The sequence below is a fragment of the Plectropomus leopardus genome, chromosome 4 (assembly GCF_026936395.1).
Source record: "Plectropomus leopardus strain MGB_pleo_1.0 chromosome 4, ASM2693639v1, whole genome shotgun sequence".
Classification (NCBI taxonomy): domain Eukaryota; kingdom Metazoa; phylum Chordata; class Actinopteri; order Perciformes; family Serranidae; genus Plectropomus; species Plectropomus leopardus.
Window position 1 is genome coordinate 4,579,490 of NC_142179.1, and position 20,840 is coordinate 4,600,329.

The following is a 20,840-nucleotide window of genomic DNA, read 5'->3' on the forward strand; positions in this document are numbered from 1 at the left end:
CTCTGCGTTGGAGTACAGACTGAGTCCAGTTACTGCGTTTCTTTAGGCAATGTACTTTGAACTGTATTAATTTTACATATCTTTCTTCGTAGCACTGTTGATATATATTTAGCCAGTATTTCCACACATCAAACTCTCTCCAGACTATCTTTAAGATGGTTGCTAGGAGACCTCACAGAGCTGCAAAGCCCACATACAACACAGATAAACATCCACTGACAAAAACAGAATCAACAGCCAGGAACAGAGCAACAAATCTGCACATCAATCCCAAATATGACCACACTCACACAACATAGCTTGCTCAAGGGCACAATGACAGTGATGATTGAGGAAGAAAAAATAATTTTCCCATTTATTTTGCACACATGATAGAGTATGAGCCTCTGGGGACACTTGACATTATAGATAGAGGGGGAAAATGCATTATTTTGCTTAATGAGATATGTAAAAACCTCTAAACCTCCTTTCTCAGCTCTTGTTTTCCTTCCTAGCACTTCACCATGACACATATTTACTAGTGACGAGTACATTATTTTACACCATAATGACATAATATTGGCTCTAAGCCGTGGACTTTTTCATACTGTATGGGTGGAGATTTAGCTGCTGCAAGCTCGTCCTGCTTTTGAAACCTTATTTTGCTCAAGAGGATCAGCTTCCTCATGTGCAAAATTATTGCTTTGTAAAGAGACGTTTGCTAAAATAACGGGATTTCTCTTCCATCTAACCATCAGGTATGTACAGTGAAAATGTTACGCTGACGTGAACCACAGCTAAAGGGCTCTGACGGTTCAGTTTTACAAAGTGTGACAGTATACCGTGCAGTCGCTCTTTTCCTAGAGGAGAGTCTCACTTTAAAAAAAGACTGCTCTTTCAAAAATAAACCTGATGACTCAATCAGGATTTCTGATGCCAATCTTAATTATTTATTTGACTAATGAATATAGTTTATTAGAAAGGGACACAGTACAACTTCAGCCTGTTACAAAAAAGCTGTAGTAACTAATGTATCCCATATAGAGATTATAGTTATTGCTAATTTCCAATTCCTGTTTCTAGTTATGTATATATAGTTTACTTTTTAAACATGTGATATTTACGTTTAAGTGGCTCAAGTATTTGTTATTGAGGTTGATGTTGCTTTGTTTTTACTCACTGAACTTGGCTGTAAGGCTTGTTTGCTTTTATTTGTGTGTTCTGTTTTGTTTTTACAGGTTTGAAATAAAGATTTATTTATTCATTTATCCATACGTGAACTTCAAAATCTACATCGAAGTATCACTGTGCAGAGAAATAAGTTGCTGTCCTATCTGGTGGTGCACCACGCACACAGGTTTTCAAACGGCACCACTCTGCTTCACGTTTACACCTGCCAGTATAACCACAAGTTCTCCGACACAGATTCAGCATCATGCTTTACTCTACAGCCCTTGCTCAATGGTACCTCAGAAGCTGCTACTGAGGACTGAAAAACACATTTCATTCCCTTTTTTTCAGCTTCCTCTGTAAAGTCTGAACATATCTGGATTCAAACCAGCCACCCTCAGGGCAGGGGCCCCTCTGAGCAGACTAATTCACTCTTGGCAAGCTTCTCTGTCTGTTGGCTGTACAGAAATTTGATTCTACAAGTTCTGGAGATATTATTGTATTTTTAAAGTAGTTTGTAGACTTGACATCATGCCAAACATGGATGATTTTAAATAATGTGACAGAGGATGCTTCTCTTTACTGTTTGCTCTGGTGTTTCTTCTCTTCATGCAAACAACAGAATAGTGATCTGTTTTTGTGTTGTGCACATTTTTATTAAAATGTTTATGCTTGTGTATAATTAGCAACATATTCTCTAAATTATTCTTAGTCAATCAAACCATACTTCTATTTATTTGTAACAAAGAGATATTGACATTTAAGAGCTAGATTGGAATGAAATTCTCTTTCCCAAAGGAAAGAATTACTGATTTAATTGACCTAATGATATTTTCTCTAATTGCACCACCACTGTTTTTTCTGGAGAGTCATTAAAACACAATATTAACTGGACAACACCGAGCTCCAAACAGAAAATCTCACTAATTTGGCCTTATGACCTTTCTCTAGGACCAGAAATAAACCACAATTTAGCTACCGGTTCATAACTATTTTATCATCAAACAGCGAGATGTTCAGTGTGACCATAACAGCTAAGTGGTAAGATTATTAGCTATTCCACAAGGTCTGCCCTTTATTGAGTGCTTTCTTGTTCAAGGTCTGCTTTGCCCACGACTGGCATCTCAACAACCCACATCTACATTCCCCTCGTCCCTCTAATTCCTTTAAGGACTGACATAAAAGACAGCAAGAAGGTGTAAAGAAACATGACGGCCGAGGCAGACGGCTACAAAGAAGCTTCCAACTGTTGTTCTGATTTACAGGAACGTGGCATCTGTGGCACTAACGAAATTACTCCAGGCTGAGGACTTCAGTAGCTCATTTTGCCCACACAGCAGGGATGCCCTCTGCATGAACTCACACTCCAACAGCAATTCCATTTGGTACACTTTTATCTGAAGTGCCTGACCATGAGTGTCTGCATACGTTTTAGCATGCGCGGTCTCAAGGGACCGAGCGCCCTTCACCTGGATAGTGCTTCTCTTCATAACTACCGTAATCATGCACTTGTGAGTTACATAATTCCTCCTGTCACATCAATGTTTTGGGCTTCTTTTCCCAATTTTCTTATGACATTTTCTTTCACACATGTTGGATTAATCTCACACACGTTAGACACATGATGGAGATCAAATGTGACAGGACCTGAAAGGCTCAGGGTTTGACATTTACAATAGAGCCTGTGTTGGCAGCGATATACTCCACAATTCAGCTTTTACTCACCACCAGCTCTGCCCGTCTGAGATAAGGCATTAGAGCAAGCCCGGCAGTATATATCTTTCCAAAACAACACATTTATACCACAGCCGGCTGCAGACGCTGATAAAGTTAGGTGAACATGTGACGGGGGATTTTCGTTTTTACTGACAGGACTCAGGACGCAGCAATTGTAAATTGTGGCAATTCCATTTTCTGCATGCTCACTAATCAACATTACATATGAAGCCGTTTTAACATATTTCTGAAGGGATAAAGTTCACATTTGTTGCTTAAAAGAATAAAACATGAAAATGTATTAAAACAGGGCTCAAAATACTTTTTTTGTTAACATGCACTAGTACATGTAACTTTCTAATTACATGCACCATTATTTTTTTACCTGCACCAAAACATTTTATTAGTGCATCATTTGGTTTATTTATCCTTTCTCTGCGCTTTAGCCACAACCGCATTTCTCTATTATGACAGTCTAAATACAAGGAAATTGTCAATATGTTATAATGTAATTTGAGCAGACTTTCCCTTTAACTTAAAAACAAACAAACTGTAAAGTAAAATATCTTCAAGTTTGCTTGAGAATTTAGCAAACCTCTAAAGGAAAATATATTGATGAGAGTTTAAAATTTAGAATATCAGTTGACTTCTTGGTACAGTCATGTACAGTAAAACTACTTCAAATTTCATATGGTCAATATCAGGGTCACTTCTCAAAAAACCTGATACGAAAACATTTTTTACGACTCTTTGGTGATATCAAATATTCAACACTTATTAAATGATGTGCAATATATTATTGCTTAAATACAAGTCTTTATTTGTCACTTTCTCTCTTTTTTTTTTTTTTTTTTTTTGATGCTCCACGTACCGTAACACCACAAATAGACGTGCATCAAAATCCAAGCGGCAGCTTTCTTTACCAGAGTGTTTAACGGAGCTGCTCCTCTGTTTTGTCTAAACAATAGCTGTCCCTCTTCTCTTTTCATCATGCAGCCTTATCAGTTATAAATTTGGTTTTCAATGCATGAGAAAATGAAAGTGCAGCATGAGGGCGTGTAAAAAATGTCAATTGCATGAGTCAGCCCTGCACAACATATTTTCAGTATCAACCAATACATGTAGAGCTCAGCATAAACAGCAAATCTTTATCATGCTGCAGGCATTTGTTTTTGAATGATAAAAAAAGTACTTCTCTATACACTGACTGATAGCACACTACTGATTCACTTTCCCCCATTCATAAGAGGAAGTGACTGCAAAACATGAAGTATTTTCAGCCACAGGAAGCTGTATGGTCTGATTAACTACACTGTTTGGAGATGCTTAAGAATAATCTATAAAGTAGAAAAAATACTTTTCTGCAATATTACTGTGGGAGGATCACAAACCGATGAATTCAGGGCAGTTGTTTACAACAGCTATGTTTATTGGGAGGCATGCAATTAAATATTTATTCAGTTTTGCTTTGTGACTTTGTAAGCCAACTGAGATGCTCATAATCAACAAACAACACCATAAAAAGTGTTATCAGAATGAGCTGCTTACAGCACATACAGTTTAAGCTGACCTCAACAGTTTCCAACTGAACCATGGGTAGGTTTTTAAAAGGAAATGACTCTTTATTCATGACTGCATATGAGTTTGTTGTAGTCAGTACAGGAAATTGCTGTACCAAAAACAAAAAAAGGAAAAACTATTGTGTATATGTGGCTAAAAACACCAGACATTTTGATAATTTTACCTGTGTATTATTATTTACCATGAACACCTCTGGTTATATGTTAAACAAACAGTTTGGTAGCTGACTGAAACTCATCAGTGAGAAGTAAACATTGCATATGAACCATTTACTAGTACTTAGAGTATCTAATTAAGAACACATTAATGAGAGTACAAGTTCATTATTATTTTGGCTTGTCATAACACTGATGAGAGGAGCTATTCTCAGCAGCCTAATCAGCACTCTGCACTGCTAACATCCTTCCCCTTTCTGCGTTGACATGCATATCGTGTTTGTCCATTGCCTCTCAATCATAACATAATAATCCCTGGACAAAATCCTTATCGTAAATAGTGCAGATGATATCCCGCACTGGATGAATGGGCAGACAATTGATAGTAGAAAGAGACACAGAAAGAGCCACAGATCTAAAGCACATTTGGCCCAGCCGACGCACCAGCAGTGGGGTTACGAAGTGATCAACATGTACTCGTCTCAACAGCATCAGCAGAAAGCCAGTCTTCAGCTGTTGGCTAAAATGGAAAACTCAGACTGAGCTACAGACAAGTCTGTTGAAAATCCGCCAGTCAAGGAGAAAATCTTGCTGGATTTCAGAAACTGAGACTCCAAAAGCAGAAGTGGTCGGTCTGTGGTCGGTTTAAAAATATCCAGCCCAGTGGGTCCAGTTCCTGAGTCATTGTTAAAAACTGTGAGTTTTTCTCTGAGAAAAAAAAATAAACAGGAAGGATAGAAACTGGTGGGAGATTCTTTAGATATATGGGTTTGTTTGGAGAGTCTCAGTAGGTGTCACTCACTGAAACTTTGGGAAATTTTAAAAAAAAAAGATTGTCTGTTATAAATTTTGAAAAATCCCGATTCTGACCAGCATAATTCTGCGTACAACTCAGAAGCCAGAAAATCAATCAATCAAAAATCATCCAGTGAGGTCACAAGGGAAGTTAAACGTAAAAATTAAGTGCATTCTTTGACACAGATTTTTTTCTTAAATAAAAAATATTTGCTACCACTAAGATGTTTCAACACTGTATTCACCAAAATAATATAAAATGTAAACGTTCAGACATGTTGTAAACATGCCAACAGTTTAGCCAAATTAGCAAACACTTTTTTTTGAAGGTTGAAGGGACAGTTCCCCGGAAATAAAAAAAACAACAACATATTTTTCCTTTCTTTTCCTCAGTCTGAATTATTTCATTAACATTGAGTTGCAGAGTGTCTGCCTTCTTTTCAAATAATGGAGCTAGATGGCAACAGCAATGTCTCTTTCCAGATATCAGCCTCTCATATATGAGCAGATGCACGCTTCCCTCTGCGCAGTTTGTGGATGTAATTTGGTAGAAAGAAAATAATTTCTATATGCACCTGCTCACTACAATGTCTGTGGAGTATCTTGATTAAATGGTTCATGATTTCTGTAAAGAGACATTGCTCAAAACTTTCTGTGATGCGACAAACTCAGAACACAACTATCACTTTACCCAGACTTTGAACCAAATTTAAGACCTCCTGACATCTAAGTAAAAAAACATTGCACAGGGAAACTCTGCATGAACAGCTGCAGTTAATGCAGTAGACTGCAATTAAACAATAAAGTCAGCCTTTGAACCGTCTTGGATATTTACAAAGGACAGTTTGTAATAAAGTCCATGCCTTCATTTTATCTCCAAAAGACGTGCTGCGAACCCAGAGCTGCGCTGAGAGAACAAAAATAAAAATATATTCAAAGTAAGTAAATTACAATGAACTGGAAATATCCTTCAAGCTGTGTTGAAGATGAATTAGCGCACCTATCTTTTGTTCTATAATGTAGCCTCACCTCACATCAAAGGCAGTATTTATCTCTGAACAATGCTGACTGTTAACACTGCTGTACTGGGCCCTATATAACAGAGAGGCACTGAGGCAGACAAGAGTGCTGAGAGAATGGTAGAGCCGGAGCGCAGCAGGGCCGGGACCACAAACTGGGGCAAACACATGTCATACGACTCAGCATAAGGCTGAGCTGGAAAATCAACAAAAGGAAAGGCAGTGATCCGCAGACAAATGTAGGATTACAACTCCACTCCACCTATTTGGTAAGCAGAGAGCGTCATGAGACCACAGAATCCAGGACTCGCACACATCAGAGTTCAGTTTGTACCTTCCTCTCAGCACTAGGTGCTTAAGTGCAGTGGAAAATGAAACTAAGAGACATGGAAATTAAATTTAGGTGCACAAATTACCATCTTGGTGCAGCTTTACTTGATTTAATCTCAGGGAGGACTATTAGCTTTTACCAGAAAGAGACATTTAGTTTTTGATTGGCCTACTGAAGCTTCGTCTCAGAAGAGATATTTATTATTAAGAGAAATGGTTCCTCTACTCAAAATCACTTATGTGCAAAGCAGCTGGACTCTGTGGTAGTCTCAGATGTACATAATTGTACATTCATGTATGAAAAGTAAGATGTGATGCATCCAGAAACAATATTAAATATCTTTTCTTGTTCGACTTAACTCTTTAGATGCCAACTGAGTTGCTAAGGTTTTAACTGTCTCTTTGTAAAGTTACCCACCCTTTTTGTCAAGATTTGGTAAAAATCCCATAATAACCTTTATGCATATTGTAAATTAGGTGCTCTAAGAGAAAACTAGACTTCTCCACCTCATCTTGGCTCTATTTTTCACTCAATCAAGCTAAGTAGCTTTTGAACTAAACAGATCGAGGGCTATTACAGCTGACAATCAGGACACAGACCATATTTTGGATTTAACAGAAAATTTTGCAACATACATCATTGATATAACCTCCGTTCATCTGTCCATGAGTGCTCGGTTTGTTTACGAGGTACTGGGAGTGCCTGCGGTGTGACATGAATATCTGGTGCATCTCTTGATGCAATGAAAAGAATTATAGTTCACTGATCACTGATCACCAATCACCGGTTGCAGCAAATTGAATCCAGCCAGCTTAACTTTCTGTTGCTGCTGTTACACAGCGCCGCTGTGGCACTTGGGGGTTTGCACTGGCCAAAATCGAGCTGCTTCAACCACCGACCGATGCTGTTGTCCACATTCTTTCGTAGGTAGGGGGACTGTGGGTCGGCTAGCAGCTACTTCTTGTCTCAGCTTTGATCTGACAGAGAGAGCTTTACAATAAAATTAGGTTAAATAAATCAATATATGGGAAACACTGCGTAACTGTATGAAGCACGTGCATTTGCCCGTGGTTGACAGGGCTTAGGACAGATAGAGGAGAGCTGCAGGAGGAAGGTGTATTTTAAAATTCTGTTTGTTTTTTTAATTTGCCTTTTCCAGATTTCTGCCTACCCCAGCTTAAAGCAACAATATGTTGTGCAGAATTACACAAACACTGATATTTACTGGTTTATGTGAGAATGTTTTTTCTGTGTAGAAATGTATTGGATATCAAATATAAGGATTTAGGGAGTGTTTTATTTTCAGTGTTCGTCTCTAAATCAACATGCTCCATTTTTAATTCCAGATCCGGAAACACAGCCAGCAGAAAAACAAGATGCCCACACCTTTGGCAACAAAGCACTCTTACTTCCTCCAGAGAGATGAGGCCACCTTATCTGTTGATCTGAAATGTGTTGCGAGAAAATGGATGTTCCTCAAGGACTCAGAATTGTGAGCACAAGCAATTTAGATTCCTAGCACAGCGTCAACATGATGCTGCTGTTATCCGCAGCCCTGCCTTTGAGCAGCTTTGTGTGTGACACCAAATTTGTCATATACTAACACAAGCAAACAAGTTTATACCTTGTTGGCCCATTATTTGTCTCTCTGCCCTGATGTGAATTTCAGCGACCAGCCGCTGACCCGTGCAAGCAGACAGCTCACTGCATACTCGACCAACCACGGAGAGCAGTGACATAACAGGGAGGATTAAGATAGCAGCTCTGATGAGGATTAGAAACCCACAGCGCCATCATCATCTGAAGTGATTACCAACTTAAAGCTAATGATCCTTTTAAGAGACAGAACTGCATCCCTGATCGTGCTTTGCTATAGTTGTAACCGATCCACTTTAAAGGAAAAATCGGCATCAAACCACGTCTCGTCTTGGCTGAACCAAAGAAAATGAGTCAATGGCATCAATGGAATGTCAACTTGTATGCAGCGGGGAACTGAGCTCGCTTTCTCGGCCCTCCAATCTTTTTCAAAGCATTCTCTTTAAGCGGACGCCAGCTTCGATGAACGTCTAACGGAGTTTGCACTAACTCCTGGGAGATGAAGGCAGCCATTGCCCTGGAAAAGCCAAACTCTTCAAAGGCTTGTGTGGTTGCTCCTCTGGAGAAAGTGATGTAACCACAGAAATGTCTCCTGTCTGACAGTTTACGCGGGTAGGTGGAAGCTGGGGAGCTCCACGGAGAAAAAAAAAAAGAACTAGGTTGACAGGAGTTAGATAAAAAAACAAACTTGTAAAACAAAATGCAAATTTACAGAAAATAAAAGACTATGTAGGCAGAGTGATGAATTCACACCAGCCTCCAGCCAAATGCTGCTACAATATGACAACGGGTAAACTGTCTCCTCTGCAAGCCACCATGGCACATAACCTACAATTACATACATCTCTTTATCTGCCGAAAAACCGCTACATCTCCTGACTAGCAGTCAGCAATATGGCACCGAAATAATATCACGATATTTCAGGGGATTTTTATGAGAACAATATTCTTGATGAAATGACAAAATACTGAAAAATATAAAAAAGTATCTTAATATTAATTTCAAGAACAAACAATTGCAGCAAAATAAGTCATGAAGTTTAAAATGTCAGCATAAGTGTAAGTTTGCCTTCAAATATTCAGTAAAAACAAAAAAATTATCAATGTTTTTGTTTGTAAGTTTGTTTGTTACTCAGAATGAGATTATGATTCTGTTGAAAATATGAATAGTACAACAAAATCAAATCAACGACAATTTGACCATTTGATGCCACTGAATCTACAGTTGCTCCTTTAAAAAGAAACAACATAAAAAACTTTATGCCACCATCATAGAGCCTTTAGGCGTTAATTTTGCTTTTAGCCATGCTTGTTGTTGCTGCTGTGCGTAATAGTATGTTGTCATTATGTCAACATGTAAATAACTGCCATTATCACAATTTTTAGATCATAATAAAAGTTACAGCAGTATTATCACAAACAAAATAATATGTCACACCCAGATACATTTTAAAATCCTCACTAAAAACAACCTGACACATCATGGATGACTTTAGTGCAGCAAGAACCAGAAGGGCAGGAAATGATCTAAAGCAGAACAAGTCCAGACAGGACCAGACCTGACAGCGTCCTCACCGGATATATATAGTTACGCCAGGGGTGTCATCATCACAAACCATTACCACAAAGCCACCAGCTGAATGCTGTGAATTCTACCTGTGTCTCTGTTATGGCAGATAAACATTTATCAATGTAAATATTTAGTGTTTTGACTGGAAGATAAAAAATCAGTGAGCATTTCAGCATCTCCAGTTCCCCCGTCTCAAAGTCAATGGGTATTTTGAATGTATTTTTTGGTAGATGACTGAAATAAGGTCAACAAAAGCTTATGACACTTTCAAATTTTGTTCTGTGACAGAAAACACATCGGTAAATACCTAACACGTGAACTCTGAAGCTCTGATGTGTCTTAAAAGAGGCCGTTGCTAACAAGTTGCCTAATTACACCAAAGAATATCATCACGCTGAACCGTGCTGAACATGGCTTTACAGACGCGTAGCGGGGGCAAAGGGACCAAAGTGTCGTTCATTCATAGCCTAACGTTAGCCTTTTACTTTTGGCGATTACATTTAGGCTTCAAATATCATAAAAGTGGTGTTTATTTGTAAAGATGATCGTGCTGAACAAAACGTGCAAGTATCAGAAACATGTGATTACCACAGAGCTTATTTTCTGCAATGATCCAAAATCAAATGGAAACATCCCATGGGCTTTTTGATGAGGGCACCAGGGCGAAGCTAACTTCCACAACAGCATACAGAAAACGTCATCCCTGAGGGATATCCATGACAACAAGAGAGTCCAATACAATATTTGTGGCTGTCAACAACCATACTCTGTAACAAAATGCTGTGAAAATACAGCCAAATTCTAAAAGTGTGCCATTTTTCCAAAATACAGTAAAACGCCGTAATTCTACATATACAGTAGGCTGCTGTATCATTTTGCAGTATTTTTTATTTTACCAAAAGTAGGCCTAAAGGAAGGACAGAAACCACATGCAGGTAAGCTCATGTTCATCAAACTCTACTATGCAAAAACATAAGCTTCATTTTTTCAGTTAAATCCTATTATTTTCAATCACAACCCCAATATATTACACATTTTGAGTTTCGACATGTAGGCCACTAATATTACATATTTCCAAAAATTTGCCCTTTTAAGTGCATGTAGCATCAGCAACAACATGTTGTGGTCTATATGTACAATTTTAACCCAAATGCATCATGGAAACCTTTTTACAGAATCTGAAGGTCTGGCTCCAAATAACGATGATTCATGTTCACTTGGACACTAAGTAATGGTGTTATAACATGGTCTAATGTGGGCCAGGCTGTTCTCTACCATTTTTCTCTCTTCATTATTTCCAAAAACACTTCGCAACGTCTCTCTCTGTTCCATCAGACTTCTCCGTCTCAGCTTTTGTTTTGGTCACGAGTCTATTCACTTGTTGTTTGTATTTCATTTTACTCATCTAAAGTGTGAGTTTAAAGAAATTCAGAAAAATCGAGGAGCAGGTAAAAGCAGGCCTTAAGTGTTTAATGCAATTTAAACATCATGAATTATAAATTGTGCTCTAAAATTTTAACATTTGCGACTGGATGTTTCAACTTAAAAATCAGTGAAACTCTTGAGGACAATATTTGAGAGACACTTCTGTTTCACTTCATACCAAGCTTTAAACGAGCTATATTCAGACATTTTCTATGCTGTGGCATTGCTGCACTGCATGTGATTGCATGGACATAAATAATCCATTTATGAGGGCTATTGAGTGAATGATTGATTGACATGTAATACAAACAGAACAAAAACGAAAAAGAAGACATGATAATCATTGAATGGATACACAATTCAGTTTAGGCTACAGGTTCGAATAACCAACAAAAATTACATCTCACATGTTCAAAAAGAGTAAAAGGAAGTTTGAACAGATTATTTCTTACACTTCCTCACTTAATCCTAAATTAATTCATCTATCTATCTATCTATCTATCTACACATATACCTTATACACAGACACACACATATACATACAGTATATACATATACACATACTGTACATACATTTACATACAAGCATACACACACGTATCCATATATACATACAGTAAATACAGTACACCTACATATATAAATCCCTGTGTATTCCGGGTTATGATCATATTTAGGATATGGTGTTGAAATGAGCACAGAGAAATCAGGTTATTCATATTCCCCACATACATCCCAGTTTCTTTCAAAGTACTCCATAGCATATGTGTTTCTCATGAACATAATTTCATATGAACATTCTTACAAACACATAGCTGCTCAAACACATCAACAGGTCTCTCCAAAAACCCGACAATGAACGAGTTATTCATGTCCATGTAAACGTACTCAATGTTCAGATATTAAGGATGTTGTGCAAAGTAAAATGTAGCCCTCGAAAGCCCTTTTTTTTAATCCAGGACTAGAAGCTCTAGAGACATCAGGGTGTTTTGTTACATATACAGCAGCTCGGACTGTTGCATCCCTCGCTGCTCGGCGGTGGTAATCGAAGCTTATTACACGACTGCACTCAGGCACTCTGGATGTAAGCATTTACCAAACGGCTTCAATGTTAAGTATACATGTATGTATGTATAGCACTGACACTGAGAGGCATCAATAATAACAATAAACATGCTGCTCTGTATCAACCAAGGTCAGGCTCGCCACTAACAGTTAACAAACTCCCGGTCGCCGCGGAGACAAGCTCAGCACCCAGCTCTTGATTTTCCATACCTGCTGTTCTCTCTGCGCTCCGCCAGCATCTCAACAACATCAGCAGCAGAAAAGGCAAAAAAAAAATAATAATCCACTACACACCAAGACCAACTCCTCTCCTCTTAAAAACTGTCGTGCTGCTGATGAGGAAAGGCGACGACAATGGTGTCATGCCTTCCCCTCACGGCGGCGAGAAAAGAGGAGAGGCTAAGCGCGGAGGCATGGCTTGTCTTCATTGGCAGTGCCAGGGGCTTTGTTCACCAGCCAGCGTGCTGTGTGTGTGTGGCCTGCCGGGACTGGCACAGCTGATCCCCCCCTGACACCGGGTGGGGTGTTCAGGGCTTTGGAGGAAGAGGAGGGGAGGGTGGAGTGTGTGTGTGGGGGCTACGGCTGTCACAGCAAGAGGAGCATACCATTTAGACCAGAAAAGGAGGGGGGGGGGGGGATGAACATACAACAGTAGTAAGCACCATAAAAAATTTATCTTATGGGGATTTGGGCATTATTACATCTAGGCTCAGTGAGTTCACATTAACGTTGCATTATTATGACCGCAGATACATACAGGAGAATGGAAAGAGCTTTTTACTGGAGCAGCCTCTTAACCTTACAGGTGTGCATTTTATAAATAAAACTTCCTGCAGCACAAGACTGACATATTTATATTTGATGCATCAAAAAGAAAAAAAAAGTGTTTGATGGGCTACGGTTTCATAATTTCCTATGTAATATATATTTAGCTGTCTTTATGTTTTTGAAAACAGAATATTAGAGCTGGCAAAATAAATCAAGTACATGACTATTGTTGTATTATTGTGTCATGACTCTCAAATATGAGGATTTACTTTTTCTCTGCTAAAGTTTATCTTATCTTATGTTATCTTATCCTATTTTTAGTGTTAATTATAAACTGAATATCTTTTTGTTGGACAAAACAAGCCATTAAAAGAATCTGGAGCCATTTTTACACAGAAATCGCGCTTGCTATAAAGAGACTACAGAACGTCATCATGCCTTTACAGCCATGCAGTGGTGGTGGCATAAAGTCATGAGACTGTGATCAGGGTTTCCCCACACACACATTTATTTGTGGCAGCCTGTCACGATCAAAACATCTGTTGCCACAAAAACATGCTCCATTTTTGGAGCTGTACTGTTCATTAGGAGTGCTATACTGTTCAATTATTCGCTTTACCACACTCTCGGAGCGCACAGTGTACGCTGGGCACTGATGGAGCAGCAAATAGCTAGGCACATTGAAACTGAAACTTAACTGTTTATTCTGCTGAGTCTAAAAGTTGGCATTCACACCCAGTAGCTCATTCATCAACCTGATCAGCTCTGAACGGATCAACAGATCAATTATCCACTCCGCAACTTATAAACTGCTGCTGAGGGAAAAAGAACTCCGAGAGCTCCACCATTCACGAACCTGCAAAAACCTTCGAATTTAGAGAGTGGACACAGAATGATAGAAAGTGACACACACAGCGGGAAACACAGACGGTTGAGTTCATTTCTAGCCTAACGTTAGCTTTTTTTCTCAAGGCAATTGCATTTAGACCTAAAAAATTATAAAAGTGGTGTTCAAAATGTTTAAGTATAAAGGCTGGGCAATATATAGATATTATATCTATCATATCAAGATATGAAATGATAGCTCATCTTTTTTCGTTATTTTAAAGTCAATACCTTTACCCACTTAGTCTTCTTTTTAACATTACCAATGATTATTGATCAAAAATGGAATTGTTTTTCTATTTTTTAGAAGTACTAACAGTCAGTCCTACAATATTGTCACATCAAAGAGAGTATTTGGTTTTTTAAAAAAAAGTTGATTCTGTTTTCCAGTTCTAGCAAATAAAGAAGTGCTTTTAAGAAAATTTTAAAATATCAAGATCGTGTCTCAAGATACAGCTTTAAAATATCGCAATATAATTTTCAGTCCATATCACCCAGCCCTAGTAAGTATCAGAAATCTTTGTTGCCACAGAGCTTATTTTCTGGAGTAATCAAAAATCACATGAAAAAAATCCCATTGGCTTTCCGTTAAGGGATACAGGGTTTATAAGTGCCTGCAGCACTCTGTCAATTGGAGAATGTGTGAAAATTTTCAGAAACCCTCTCCTAAAGGCTGTAGTGGAACATCCTGAGAACCACTGAGTCTTCTGGTTCACTAAGAAAACACTGAAGTGAGGTTTCCAGCAGGAGCACACTGGGCCATATGGAAATGAGGCAGGGAGGGGGTAGCAGATCATCCACCTCACTGAATGAAGCCTGCAAAACAATCTCCTACTCAACATACCACCAGCGGCAATGTTGAATATACGACTGGAAAGTGAAGCAATCTGCAGCACCAGAAGCTTAACTGCAGCCGGAGAGACCTGTTGTGTTATATTGGAGCCTGAGGGCTTCTCAGACACTTGAATCACTTTGCAGTTAGGATGTGATTTGAGCTCTTCTCGGCCTGAAACTGCACTTACTACGCCAACTTGATAACTACTAATCATGCATCACAATTTCCCCCTAAGTTAGTGGAAAACTGATGACAGAATCCAACATGTTCATGAATAATTTAGTAAAAAAAAGTGTTGTTGATCAACACCAATAACCATAAACCACACATGTGATCACAAACACCAGACTCCAAACAGTTATTACCATCCAGTTTTGCAGAGTGGAGCAAAGTCTGTGAAAATCGCAGCCAATTAAACTAAACAAACAGAGCTGGGAAAATATCTGCTTCAGTATGTCCAGTGAAACTCCTTCAAACACTACAACATGCAGTAAATAAGCCATTACTTAGGTTTTACATCCATACCATAACAAAACCAGTTTAAACACATAGGCTATAGAAAAATTATACACTTTTTAATTCATGCTATTGTTAAAGAAAATTAAATGAATTAAATTGAAAAACAAAATATGTATTAGCTTTTGGATGAACTGCTGTATGTGTAATTAATGGACTACTGCAGATGTTATACTGTGTAATGAACACAACCAAACCAATAGTGTTTTTCTACATTTTTCTTCCCGTCAACAAATCCCAAAAAGAGACCAAAACCAATCAATGTGTTTGTCAGTCTCTTAACACTGTCTAACTTTCCTATTTTGTCTTTGGCTCTCATCCTAAAGACCACTGGTTACTACTGGTGATGTTATCCTTAAAAATGGTTCAAAAATATGTGGTTCAAATTTTTTTCAAAGGCTCACTTATTTCCTAAAATATCTGGGCCAGGGTACAAAATTAGCACCAGCAAATGATTGTAAAATGTGCACATAACTAGCAGATTTGCATTTTTCACCTGCCTAAAAAAATAATAATAATAATCTATCAAGTGGCTGGTTAAATAGTAATACAAAACAGGAGGAAACACCACATTTGTTGGGTACTACTTTTATTAATACACATAAAGTGTTATGAGTGTGTGGTACTGACCTCAGATAAATTGCTCATGTTCTTTGTAATCTCGAAAACTATTCACTATTGATGTGATTGTTGTAAGCCTCTGGGGAAGAGGGCCAATATTTCGGGCTTATTTGATGTAACCAGCTGATATATGAGCCAAGACTTCCTCTTTTCCAGTAATTTGGGGAAATCTCAGATATTTGCATGTAAATGTTAAAAAAGCTAACTCATCGTCTGACATAAATAGTAAAATCCAAGATTGCATTTTGGCCAATAAATTTCGCCACCCCATACAGACTGTTTACCTGCAATTCAAACACTTTTGTTCAAGAGAAAACTATGTGCTTATAGACATAAATGAAAAAAATATAACATAGAGTGCAACAGTGTGGGTCACTGATGTGTTTAAATAGTAGCACAAAGACGGGGCTATTTGGTACAAAGGAAAAACATCAGGCTTTGGCTACAGAAGCAACATTTGATGTAGGATCATTTTCTTGTTGGTTTCGGCCTTTTTATTGGATTTATTGACATTTACCAGAATGACTCAATCAACCCACTGCAATCCAATATCTAATTTGTGCAACAAAAAAAGCACAAAACACAGTATGTTTGTTTACGTGTATACTACAACAGACATTCATGTATACAAAGTACATGTGCCTACTACAGTATTCGTGTGTGCTGACACGCTCCACTGGCGCTCCACTGGCTCTCATGATGTGCACACCATTTCCCTGGGGCCTAATTAAGAATTATCCTCTCCTGGTTTAGGACTGCACGCTGCTTCTTCTCAAGAAAGATGACAACTGGTAAACTGCAACTGAAGTCTGGTGTCTGACATGACACACACACACACACACACAAACACACACACACAGACGGTCTCTTACTACGTAATGCATTTTAAATGGCCTGAGAAAGCTCACTTGGTGCACTGAGAGGGAAATTAGCATTGGCCTTGTGCTGCATTATCCTCAAGATTTTAATGTAGCTATGTGGCTACACTTAATCAATAACAAGCGCCTCACAAAACACACAACACACACTGCTGCTCCACAAATATGGGAACTGCATAAATAAAACCATAATCTCATCTGGTAATCTTTGCTGTGCCTGTGTACATGTTTGTTGATTTAAAAGTCTTTGTCTCATGCTATTTTGTGAGAACAGTTGTACTTATTTGCATTTCACATGTCTACATGTAGATTTTCCAATTTGGCCTCAGCAACAGGTGGCAGGTTGTCACAGCAACTACAACAAACAGTTATTCATATTTGTTCCAAATCATTCACAAAAATTACTTCAACTTTTCAGAAAGTCTTGTCAAGCTACTTGCACTATGAGAATTTACATACAATTTAAAAACAACAACAAAAAAAAGAAATTTCATTGAAAAATTTAACAACTATTACTGTAGTGGCACCCCCATACGTGGCTATAAAAGGCCATCAGGGTTGCAAAATATTGTTTTGTTTACCTTGTTCTACAGCTGGTAAATCCTCTAATATTCAGCCGGCTCTTTTACATATTTAATATCCAAACAGCTTTTAAGTAGTGAGTAAGAACTCAAAACTAATGTCTAGTACGAAACAAAAACCCATCAGCATTTAAATATTGGCTACAATAAAAGTGTCGGCAAGGGAATATTATATTACTTAACTACTGTAATCTATTGAAGAACTTTGGTAATGTTTAATCGCAATTAACCCTTTGAAATCTGAGAATTTGGGAAGAAGGAAATTAGGAATGAAAGAAGAAATGATGAAAAAATAAGCAAGAACTGTACAAAGAAATTACCTGAAAATTAGTACTAAAAAGCCACAAAAAAAAACAAAAAAATAAATAAAAAAAAACAAAACAAAACAAAAAACCACAACAAGGAAAAGACCTGGAAAAAGTGCTTAAAATTTAAAATGATTCTGAAACATAATTTTATATGTATAAGTATGGTAGTCATAAATGTGTTTCTTCCCTAGCTTTTCAAAAATCTTTTTCTAATTCTACTAATTTCTCACATTTCATGGAACATTAATTACAAAGTTGCTCACTGCCTTTTTTCCCATGTTTAAGAAAAAAATAGCACCAATTTCTCTCAAGTTTCAAAGGTTGAAGTACTTGTGAAAAGCATCTGAAAGCCGCAAAAGGAAAGTGATGTCGCTCCAGATTTCAAAGGGTTAACTGTCATAAAGCAGCCGGTTAACATTATGAAATTTCATATCATTGTTGCTGATGTTCATAAAACATAAGGAGTCGAAAAATAATGCAGAACATAAAGCTTGGATTTATGTCAAGTCATGTCTACTGGACTTACTACCACATCTACTGGCAACAAAACACAAAAATACAAACGGTGCAAATAAAAAAAGATATTTGCAGTTGTAAATTTGAAGAAAATTAACATTGCATGTATTTATTAAGTCACTGCAACCCTTGTTTTATCCCAGGAGCGTAAACCCAGCCAAATGACTGACCTGTGAGTTTCTCAGTTTCGATGTGTGTTAGCATTGAAAGCACGGTGGGGAAAAAGCAGAAGAAAGGAAGTCCCTGAGGCTGCAGTTATGACTTCATCACACCAACTACCGGCAGGTTTTGAGTAAATCTAAATTCTCAGTAAATCACAGCAAAACAGGAAGTTAAGAGTTAATTTCTGAAGAGAGAGGAAAAAAGGCCCCGAGGGTATTCTAACATACCATGATGTATTGTGCAAGTTTGAAGAATCATTTTGTAATATCTTGGATGTTTGTGGGTTGGATATTTGGCTTTCACAGACCAATTAGATGCAGACACTCTACACTTTATGATAAGTTTCACATGATATTATTACTTTTTTACAGCACTATTTATAGTCCTCTGTGCCTAACAAAGTGAAGGACATATTCTTTAAATCCAGATTAACTCTGTGAAACTGAGGACAAATTGGCTTGATTTCTCTCAAAACATGGGAAGAAGGCAATGAGCAACTTGAGAAAAAAAATGAACCAAAAACTAGAAGTAAATTAGTACAAAGCACATACAAGAAAGTACAAGAAAATTACATGAAACCCACCCTAAAAATACAACAACCAACCAACAACAAAAGAAGAAACAAAAAACCCCAACAACAGGAAAAAATAGAACAACTAAAAATATTTAAAATCCATATTTAAATATATATTTATCATAATTTGCTCATTGCCTATTATCCTATATTTTTAGAGGAATTCAAACCAATTTGCTCAGGGTTCAAAGATTTAAATTCTTTTGAAAGGCGTCTGAATGCAGCAGAAGAAAAGTGATGTCGACCCAGGTCTCAAAGGGTTATGAGTAACCAAACATTCACAATATATACTAATAGATCAATAAATAAGTACCACAGACGATGGCAACATCTGGAAACAAAGATCAGCTATTATTAGAAGTTGGCAGCATCATGTTTTCTGCTCTATGTAAATATTTTTGATGTTCATCTACTATTTAAACATTAGGGTGTAATTTGATTAGTACAGATAATCAGTAGTACGTTAAGATCAGTGAATGAAAACATGTTTTCACTGTAAACAACATGAACATGTCACAAGAGGCCTATTTTCTACACGAGCTGAGGGCTGTAACTCACTGTTTACACAAACGTGTCAACAAAGCAAAACTGGCTGATGTGGAACATTTCACAGTTAATGGAAATTAGCAGGAATCACATTTCTATGCATCTGGGTTTGTTTTTTTCTCCATAAATGTGTGTTACTTTTCTGATTATTTGTGGATTATTTATAGTGTTGCTCATTTAAAAGCATGCAGGTTGGTGACATCCATTGTTGTCAGTAGGTTAATCCGCCTAATTCATACTCAACATCTTATTTGTCTTTGGTAACTGCAGTTACTGCCTAACTATTTTGCTTTTTGATTTGTCTGACATAACACACAACTGTAAACTTGTGACACTGCACAGTGTATTGGGCGCATTCAAAGGTCTGTACCCAGGCAACTGTTATGCTATTAATTTCACGCAACCATATTTTAAAATTTTAATTACAATGTCCAAGACCAAAGAGGACCTCTTCAAATTGCTTATTTGGTCTTGCCAGCACTTCAAAATAAAACAAAATATTCAATCTCATCAACCAAATCCAGTTTCTGAATTCGTGCCCGCCAATTGGTTTTATAGCTTAGAAATCTTAACTTTCTGTAAACTGCACTTTTTGTAAAAAGATTCAACTTTACATAAAATCAGAGGCTTGTTTTCACAGCACAAACAAACCAGGCCCTGTTCACAGAAATAAGCTAAATTTTGCACACGTCTGCAGCTGCTTGAACTAATCTGGTTTTATATTAGATTAGGACATTCAAATGATGATTACTTATCTTCAAAGGTGGATGATAGTGTAAACAGAATTAGCTACATTTATTTTGGTGTTCGCTGCCATTCATTTACTTTGGCCCTGCTTAGTGATGGTGTTGGTGTAAAAGATAATATAATAATATAATATAGCCAGATACTGAAAAAGAGTGACAACAACTTCACCATCCCAGACAACTTGAACGTCAAACTGGCTTAAGTTTTTATCTCCCATCCAATAAAACAGCGTTATTAAATTTAGCTAAAATCCAGGTTGGACACACCAATGGTTTCGAAGCACGGTATCTGCTGCTACCAATACTTTATGTTGCATCTAATATTTACAGAAATATATATTTCTAAATTACTATTTAAAACTTCTTGAAACTGTCATTTATGTTCAACAATTACTTTTTAGTTATTTATTTCTTAGTCATCTCTACTGCCCATTATCATCTGTCTTTTTTTCTAATATGTTTTTGCCGCAGATCCTTTTAATTCTACTTTAAATTTTGTCTT

At 37.4% G+C, this 20,840-nt stretch overlaps 1 protein-coding gene across 5 annotated transcripts in view; it reads right to left on the reverse strand.

Moving 5' to 3' along the window:
* Window positions 1-20,840, reverse strand: part of wdfy3 (WD repeat and FYVE domain containing 3) — a 137,962-nt gene that overhangs the window by 114,000 nt on the left and 3,122 nt on the right. For 4 of the 5 annotated variants that reach the window (XM_088076350.1, XM_088076348.1, XM_042488045.2 and 1 more), the window contains exon 1: window positions 12,613-12,736. The exons of the other annotated variant lie outside the window; for it this stretch is intronic. In XM_088076350.1, coding sequence (XP_087932476.1) covers window positions 12,613-12,641 — 29 coding nt within the window. In that variant the 5' untranslated portion in view covers window positions 12,642-12,736. Of the gene's footprint in view, window positions 1-12,612; window positions 12,737-20,840 lie in introns of those variants that run through there. 5 annotated transcript variants of the gene reach the window in all.